The sequence below is a fragment of the Pleuronectes platessa genome, chromosome 9 (genome assembly GCF_947347685.1).
Source record: "Pleuronectes platessa chromosome 9, fPlePla1.1, whole genome shotgun sequence".
NCBI classification, from domain to species: Eukaryota; Metazoa; Chordata; class Actinopteri; order Pleuronectiformes; family Pleuronectidae; genus Pleuronectes; species Pleuronectes platessa.
This window is the reverse complement of record NC_070634.1, coordinates 10,078,749-10,088,240: the sequence shown is the minus strand read 5'-3', so window position 1 is coordinate 10,088,240 and position 9,492 is coordinate 10,078,749. Positions and strand designations below refer to the sequence as shown.

Here is a 9,492-nt window from a genome sequence, read left to right as displayed (position 1 = left end):
ACCATGGTTACATAGACCAAAGTAAAAAGAACTGCCTTAAGATTGGGTACAAAAGGATGTAGAAACAAAATAATATGAGGATTTAGTTTAAGTGCTGTTTTTTAAGAATAAATTAGCTCTCATTACACTAAATGGTTTCTGGACATGCACAGTCAAACTAATATAAACTGTTTTATCAGCACTTTAATCACCAGAAATGTAATTTTCGTTTGGAGTTGAAGAGTCATTCCATCAAAGGAAAGTGTCCAATATAGTCCAAATCTATATGATGTGTTATATTGTATGTTGCTGAGGTTTGGAGCCTAAAGTGGTGATGCGGGACGGGTGAGAAGAGGTGGGACACGCCTGTATGAATTGGGGTGGAAAAAAGATGTGATTTATAAATGGATAGTTCACCCAAAAAATGAAAATGCACTCATTATCTACTCACCACTATGCAGATGGCGGAGTGGGTGAAGTGTTTAGGTCCACAAACACTTTTGGAGTTTTAGAGGTAAAAAGGGTTCCAGCCAAATCCAATAAAATTGAAGTAACCGATTCTTCAAATGTAGAAAAAAACACAGAATAAAAAACTAGCAAAACAAAAACAAGCTCCCGTAAACCTCTGCATTCCAATTTGACTCAAGAACTAGATAATTCACTGTTTAAGTCGGGTTTGAATGTCGTGGCTTACAGACACTTGGATGAGACCACAGGAGCAGAATGGAGGCAATGTTTTTTTTCTTGTTTTTTTTACTTTAAGAGAAGTGATCACCATTTACTTCGATTGATTGGATTCGGCTGCGACACTGTTTACCACTGAAACTCCAAAAGTGTTTTTGTGGACTCAAACACTTCACCCGCCCCTCCATCAGCTTAGTGGTGAGCAGATGATGAGTGCATTTTCATTTTGGGTTGACTATCCCTTTAACATGAACTCGTTGATTCATGTCAAACGATGGTTGCTCTGATCGGGATTTCAGATCCGAAAGCAGCAACGTGCAGATGTCTGGTTGGTGCTCTCAGTCCTCTCTGACCTCTGACCTTTCTTTTTTCCTGTTGTCTGGGGCGGAAACACCGCGGACCGCTGTGAAACAGAGCCAGTGATTCCCCACAGACACGCTCAAAGACCTCTCAGACTCCATCAGCTCAGGCTCCTCTGCATGCGATACACTGAGCATCCAGGCTGCGGTTCCCTCAGGCTCCTGCAGAGGTCGCCATGCTGCCCCCCCACCCACCCCCAACAGCACAAAACCAGTCAGCAGCAGCTCAGCAGAAGCAGCCAGTGCGGTGCGGTCGACCTGAGCGGAGCCGAGAGGAGCGGGCTGTGTGCGGGCTAGACATCGCACAGATGAAGGCACCGTCCCGGAGAACAGTCACATATTCCTGCGTTTGATTATTGCTCCGTATCAGACGACACTTCCCCTCCGTCCTCCCGCCGGCAGAGCGCCGTCGCTGCGGGTCTTTCATTCGGAGGGGCCGGGCTGTTTTTTCCTCCGGGAGGCTGAATGGAAGCAGCAGCCGAGGGAGCGGTCGGGCTGTCGGAGGCCGGGGACGGGAGCCCGCTCTCCGGGGCCGCAGCATCCGATGATGGGGACACGGTGGTCGGAGTGAGCTACGGGATGGACGCCGCAGACATGGGTAGGTCGACTCCTGTCAGACAAACCACCGAGTGTGTGTCTTATTATCCTCGCATCCATTGACGTGTCAGAGTCCGAGGATGCCTCCGTGACCAAAAGTCCCGACTCATCTTAGCTAGCTAAGACCTTGTGAGCTAGGCTAGCAGCTAACCCGGCTGAATGGAGGGAAGCAGGTGAAGTGAGGGGTTAGATATAATATGTATGTTACCGTGTCATGTATTAGTATGTACACCAGTGCTGGTGCAGCCATGACACACAACACACCGAGGCCAGGAGATGTCAAAAGGACCGACACGAAGCCTGCTGTATCTGGAGATATTTACAATCACCTGCCTTGACGTATAGAAAGGACCAGGGGCGTAGCTAGGATTCACTTCATCTCCTCCTCTGTCTTTTAATTACAATAATTGAATTGAACGGCACCACGAGTTATCACCAGCCGCCTCCCACAGGCTGCAGAAAGACCTTATATTTCTTTTCCAAAAACCATTAACGCCTCAGTGTTGGCAGCTGCTGGAGTCAGAGAGTCCAACGGTTGGCAAAGAGAACGGCTCAAGCCTCAGCCACTGTCTGACCGTGACAGGCTGAGACACCTGTCACCGAGACAGCAGCTCGGCTTTCAAGGGTGTTTCTTTTCACTGACATAAACATAAGAAGACGAGAAACAGGCCTTCTGCTGCGCTTTTTAAGTTCTCGAGTCATTTTGCGTGTTTAATGTCTGCATTTCAGAGGTAGAGTTAGATTAAACCATTAGAGTGGTTTGATGAATAAACAAAATTAAGCTTTTATTTTACAGAGATGGGTCACATTTTTGTAAAGTGGTATATAGTTAAACCATAAATTATATTTTGTCTACAGAATTTCATTAAACGGGTGTTGTTATTATACCAGAAACACAAGTTCACCTTTACTCTTGAAGCAATTGAAGTTTGTTTTAGATTTAAGGTGTTCTGTTGATAACTTTGAAAGCAAGATCAATTTAGTGGTGTTTTATTTTCCCTATTTAGGGTAATAGCCAAAAAATTTATTGAACCCATATATCACTGTATCCACTTTAATGTGGTGGCTGGAATTGCTTCTCATTGGTGAGGTGTCTGATGTCAGATGGTAGTGATGATAATTATGCTACTCGTAACATGTTTTAGCCAAAACACCTTGCTCAGTCAAATCCTAGTGTTTTGGTGGTGAATTGCATGGCTCATAGAGATTACAATTCCTCCCTTTTATCAAACTCGGCAGTGATATGGCTCAAAATGACAAGTGTTTTTTTATTGTCTCTTGTTTGAGAGAAGAAAATGTAAATTTCTTGCAGTGTGTAGTTAAGCAGCAGCAACGTGGCCCCTTCACAAATTCTCTGTCTGAATCACATCTCAGCTTCTTAGCTATCAGCTTGCTCATCTCAAAACTTACCTGCATGATATTGTGTCTGCCAGAATATGATCTTGTAACTGCTGCCTGTTCGGCGCCTAACTCCACAGAAGATCGTTAACTGAAAGCCATACAGCCAGAAGAGTCCACCCAAAAGAACATCGTTATTTTAAGTTAGTTTCTTTCACACACAAAAATGCTCTCATGAATATTTTTTTTATTTATGAATTGTCTTGCCCAGAGGCCAGATGTTCCCCACACCTGATCTAGAGACTGTTTAAAGCAAGTTGCAGTAGCCAAGTTAATAGATGGATCATAATAATAAACGACTGTGACATTTTTCTAAAGATATGTGCTGCTATGTAAATGTTACAACATTAGGAAATGTAGGTTAGTAAGTAGTGACCGAAATCTATAATGTATGTGTTTTTTTAGCTACACGTTGGTATCTGTCATTCTGCATTCACTGATCATGCTCTCTGTACTTCAGGGTTTGAGGATTTCGATTGTCCCTGGTGAGTAAAGTGGCTACTTTGACAGGAGCTTGGTTCTGCTACACAGAACAGGCTCATGAATCTAAGGGCTGTCTGGTGAGGGTTAGTTGTCCAGCTTCATTGGATCACAGGATGAAAAGGGAAGTGTGGAGCCTTTGGCTGCAGTCGCCAGTTTTTTTTTGCATGCTAGATGTATCACACACCTAAAGTAATTTCACAAGTGTGTGTCTGCTCAGTCATGCACCTTCACATGCAATGGAAAACACAGGCCTTTCTGGAGAAGAGGGTCACATGTGCAGCTTTATATATTTTTTTTACTTGTTAGTTTTTGGTGTCTTGTCTTAATTTGGAGAGGCAGACAGCAAATATGAGGGAGGTACGACATTCATCAAAGGTCCCTGGTTGAAATCGCACTACGGATGTTGTGGCTTTGTGGCCGGCACTGTAGCCGGCTCATTATTGAGTACACCTGTCCCCTGTGAAATCTATTTAGATTAACGGTTAACAGATATTCAGCATTATTCGACAGTGGTTGTGAGAGCATTAAAATATGATGTTTATAAAAGCAGCAGAGGACAGCTTTTGGTAGTATTTGGGGATTTGTGATCACAGTGGATGAAAAGACACTGTTGAGTTTTCAAGCTTCATGTTTTTAACACAACACCATCAGTAACCGTGTTACCCAATTTAACCTCAGCTTTATTCATCGACAAATGAGCTAATGCTGCAGGTTGAGTTGCATTAAATATTATTGAGGTAAGCTATATTTCAATTATGCCCGTGATCCATGCATCACTTACCTGATATGCAATTAGTGCAGCATTTTATGATTGCTAAAGAAATCAAATTACAGTAGAGGGCTTTCTAATTGAGATCTTGCAACAAGTCATCGCGTCAAACAAGAGCGACTCAACTTCTAAAGACACTGGCTGTTTCATTGAGTAAATTAGACGATATAATCCATTACTCTATGAAGTCGTAAATCCAATCATTTGCTATAGAGTAAACAGTATGCCTATGCTGGAGCTGGGTGAATAAACAGGCTACTGCTGTAAATCTGTGTGATTTCCACTGTCACATGTGCTAAGAATACAATTCCTGAACAAAGCAGCCAAAGCTGTCTCTGAAATACATGACTCCTAAGGGATAAATTAAAAATACCAAAATCTTTTTATTACACATAGTTTAAAATGTATGACCAAAGGCCTCAGACAATATTTTTGGTAAATAATGCTATCAGCCCCCCAAAAATCCACATTGGTTTGTTTCTAGATTCAACCCGTTTAAACGGTTTTCTTTGTCTCTATTAAATCAGGGAATCGGAGTTATCAAATTGTAAAAGTCGACCTACAGTATCTTGTCATACTGTTATCAAATATATTAGCATCACATGAGCTTTGATCTAGTGATATTATCAGACTGCACTGCTCTCTCATAGTTTCTATCAGCCTGTTGTTTAATTAATCTTACATCGTGTGCTGTTTACAGAAAGATTTTTATCACAATATGATGTGTCATTAAGTTGTCAATCTTATGCTTTTTATTACTAATGGTGTGTGCAACCTCTGATACAAAGCTTGATAGGTTAGGCTATTTGGTGTGATAAACCCTGCAGCAGGGAGGGGTGTGGATCACAGCATGACTCCTCTGCATCATCTGGCAGTGAAGGGTCTTAAAGAGAAAGTCTGCTCAAGATTAAAGGCTATTCAGCTGGAAAATGTTTAACCTAGAGATTGTGTTAATTTCTATGACAATGCAATGACTATGTATACAAGAACACCAATAAGACAATAGTCTGAATTAGACACAGCCATGTAAACAACATTTTCCGATTAACTTAACCTGAATAATGTCATAATAGGCAATATTCAAATTGTACCAACTGCTTGATGACATATGCCCCTGGATTCCAATCTAAACAAGATGGCTGGAGCAAGTAAGAAATATTGTTTTTGGGTGAGGGATAAACTGTAGCTATGCTTTCAGGGTAATGGCTTTGATAAAGTTTTGGGATGGCCGTAAACACTTGCAATGGTTATATTTTGTAAAAGGAGAGGACTATTAATGCAGTATTCCATTAATAACTCATGTAAACATTATATGAAAAATAATATGTTATTTAAAATAAAGTCAAAAGTCAGATTTGGGTTTTCACGTCGCAGTCAATGTGACATATCCCTGGTCAATAGAAATATCATCAAATGATAATGCTGCAAAGGTCAAGCTTAGTTCTTATTGGCTCTTGGACACGCTGGATGTTCACGTAACATGTGAAGGTGCTCGAACAGGAGTTTGGTGAACGTCAAACCCCGCGTAATAACAGCCTGCAGTGTTCCACTCAGCTGCTGTGAATGTGTGAACACAATGTTATGTGGGTGTCACAGCTGGCTGTTCAAAAGCTGTGTTAGTATATAGTCCAATTCAAAGATCGTCATCCTCAGGCAGTCGCTGGTTGTCCCTATTGACTCCTGCTGTAAGTGTGACGGCATTAATCTTACATGTTCTCTCACCTTCAACCTCTGCTGTAGTCTTTGGTTGTTTTCCTCCGCTCGTCTTTCCTCTCCTCTTACTCCCTGTATGATATCTACCTCCTCCTCTGAGTGATTCCTTCGGCTCTAGCCACTCATTTGTCACTATACATCATTCTTCCCCCTCTGGTTTTCTCTGCTCTCTGTTTAAGGCATGGCCCGTCAGAACTGATGACGGAAGCACAAAGGGCAGTTGCCTCCTATGGAATTCACCATCCCTCTGTTTCCCCTGTAATATTTCTCTCTCTCTCTCTCAGTCTTATCTGGGCCAGAATCAGTTTGTATCCTGGCTTGTTTTGGAGTTTGACCCTCTGCCAGGTTTTTTGAAGTCATATTATATGAAATAGATGATGACGCAGTTCAGTTACGTCTTTTCGTGCTGCTTATTTCATCTGCAAGCGGGGGGAAGTGGGCCACACTTGCTATTTTAACCAACACTCGCAGGAGCCTAGCGCTTGCTGCCGTCTGTCCCTTGTGCTTGAGAGGGTTTTGTTTCATTTTCTCAGTAATACCCAATGGGAAGATCAGCGAGGGAGAGAGAAAAAAGAAGAGATGGAGACAGCGACAGGGAGGAGAGACACTTAAAGAGATTGAGGCTGTAGTTTCTTCTGTTGTGGGGAATTTGTTAAAATCGTAAAGGACTATATATATATATATATCCCACTGAATGATACAGGCTCAGTGTCACACTTGCATGGCTTGAGTGTCATAATGCCCAGACTTCAGAATAAGGGAAGGACCCGCTGTTTTTAATTAAGAGACTGTTACTGTGCCCACTGTGGAGGCTCTAATTGTTTTATATCAGCACCTGCAGCATGTGTGCAGTCACACACGAGCACAAAGCTCTGAGCCACCCACTCAGAATTAGTGGGGAATATTTTCAATGAAGAAAGTGTTAGAGTGGTGCCGACCATGGGGCTTTATTTATTACACCTATTCTGGTACAGAGTGAATTAGAAACAAGGTCAGGTGGTGGCCTGGTCCCGTTGAAGCTGAATGCATGTTTTCTGTTTGCACATGTTTCTTTCCTCTTGTCCTGCTTCCATCTACAGAGCCAAAAACATGCTTTTATGTGAAGTGGAAACTCTAAACTGAACTGGTGGATTGGTTAACCAACAACTAATTTTGGATTCTTAAAACTGTTTGATGTGGTTACTGACTTTTTTGGCTGGATCACAGTAGGTGATCAAAAAGTATCTTCTGCAGACACAGGTGCAGGTTTTCACAGCCATGTTAAAAGAGGTTTTTAGAAGAGAATGTTTTGCTTCCTGTTTATCAATTCCGTCCCTGGAGGTCTTCAAGGTTGTTATATCGCAGTTACAAGGTTGTGTCGCTCTCAGATTGTTACATGTTAATCTACAAAATCCCACACGTGTGTGTGATTATTACTTTCTCTGCACTGTAGAAAAAAAAAGACTCTGTTCACTCCTGTCCAGGCTCCCTCCGCAGACACCTTTCTTTTTCCTCCATGCTTCTATGTTCGGTGGCAGCCCAGTAAAGTGGAGTCATTTTCTATTCGGTGTGGAGGTGGATCAGCAGCTGTGGGCTGTGTTATTTGCTGCATTGTAGTTTACAAAGGGCCAAGGCTGCTGTCTGACAGTGTTTTCTCTGGATATTCATCTGGTCCTACAGTAGATTGATCTTTGAAACCACAGGCAGTGCAGCCTGCACTCACAGAGGATGCTCTAGAATGGTAAATGATACCATACACCTTGTTGATTGTATGCCTGAGGCTACTAAACAACAGTGGTACCAGATCATCTGCACTGTGTATTTGCTTAGATGACAGCGTGCAGAGCTGGTCTGTGTGATGCAGCACTGCCAGTGTTTTTAAGGAACATAGGGGAGAGCGGGGTAATGTGGGACATCGGGTGATGTGAAACACCCCCTGTATCTGGGCAACGGAACACATTTGTGGTCATGTGACTATTATGTTTTCAAGCCCCTCCCATTCCCCCCTTGCCATGAAGGAGAAGTTGGTGCTGGTGCTGTGGAAAGTATGTTTTTTCACAAAAATGTTCTTGCTTTGAACTTAATCAACTGTTGTGTCAAAACAAATTGAATCAGGTAGAAAAACTTATATCATACATGTTGGTGAACTTCCAACATATAAAACCATGTGATTGATGCTAGCTGAAGATTAGCCTGAATTGCTAAAAGATGTTGTTTTTCTTAAATTGTGGCTTCGGGGTAAAGTGGGACAAATGCTGTGGGGTAAAGTGGGACAGTGTCTCACTTTACCCCACCATGAAGCACAAGTTAAGTTTAGTCTTAAACATATTCTAGTGTTATATTTAGGGATGGGCATAATTAATCGACGATCGATTAATTGATCATTAAGAATTTCGTCGATGAAATAATTTTTTCATCGAGAAATTCGCTAATTACACATTTGACCACGGGGGGCTGTGTTTTTTTAAAAACGCCACAGTGCTACTCAGTTACCTGCGAGTTACCGTGTAGTTCCATTTCCAAAGTAAACATGAAGAGGTCACGGCAAAGTGTTGCATGGAACCATTTTGAGTTAAAAAATGACTTGGTTCACTGCCAACACTGCGAAGCTATCCCAGAGGCTGGGGGAGACGAGGAGCCTGCGTTGTCTGACACGGACGAGGGGAGCGCAAACACCGGAGCCGCGGCCAGGCTAGCCAAGTTAGCACGGAGCTACCTGTGTATCACGGCGACGTCAGTCCCCTCAGAGCGGGTTTTTCTGCGGCTGGACTGACGGTCACCAGGCTGCGTTCGCGTCTGACCCCAGAGCAGTTTAACATGCTCATCTTTCTCAACACAAATCCGTAGGCTGGTGCTGAAGTTGTATGTGAGTTACTGGTTATTTTTATGAAGCTTTCTCGACTCGGTACCTTGTTTGATAGTTTTGAGTTACATTTGGCAAAACCTGTCAGACCTAAGTATTATATATTTGTAGTTGTTGTTTAACATTATGTTTTTTATATTATTATTTTATTTTGGAGGGAAAAAAAACGAGGGTCAGTTGTGTTTAGTAGCAGCGGCTTCTAGCTGTCGGCTCCGCTGCTTAAGATTACGCCAGCGCATATTTTGTTCATCTTGTAATAAAGATCTCAATGAGGAAACGCGCTTTTTTCCCCACTGCATTTTAATGTAGCTTATAAATAGTGAATTTTTTTACTTGAAAATATGAATGATTAATCGAAAATTCGTCATTAACTCTCCCGACGATCGACGAAGACAATTTAATCGAACGCCCATCCCTAGTTATATTACATTATATATGTTTTATCTTTACTGTCATAAACATTGTAGAAAAGCCATCATGCCAAGAAACTATACACCAGGAAGACAACTTGAGGCCAAACATACGGTGGCCCTGAAAGCTCAACGAACGGCAACTTAAGAAAACACATGCAAGTTGACAAAACACCTGCAAAAAGAGAAAAGCGCTGCAAATACCGGAACGAGCTGCAAATAGAGAAACGCGCAGCAAATACCGGAACGCGTTGCAAA

General features: G+C 42.3%; 1 protein-coding gene across 1 annotated transcript in view; it reads left to right on the top strand.

The window, feature by feature from the left end:
- The first annotated feature begins 1,270 nt into the window (after positions 1 to 1,270).
- pip5k1ca (phosphatidylinositol-4-phosphate 5-kinase, type I, gamma a) overlaps positions 1,271 to 9,492 on the top strand; it is a 44,162-nt gene continuing 35,940 nt past the window's right edge. Inside the window, exon 1 of the mRNA XM_053430980.1 lies at positions 1,271 to 1,620. Coding sequence (XP_053286955.1) covers positions 1,488 to 1,620 — 133 coding nt within the window. The 5' untranslated portion in view covers positions 1,271 to 1,487. The remainder of the gene's footprint in view (positions 1,621 to 9,492) is intronic.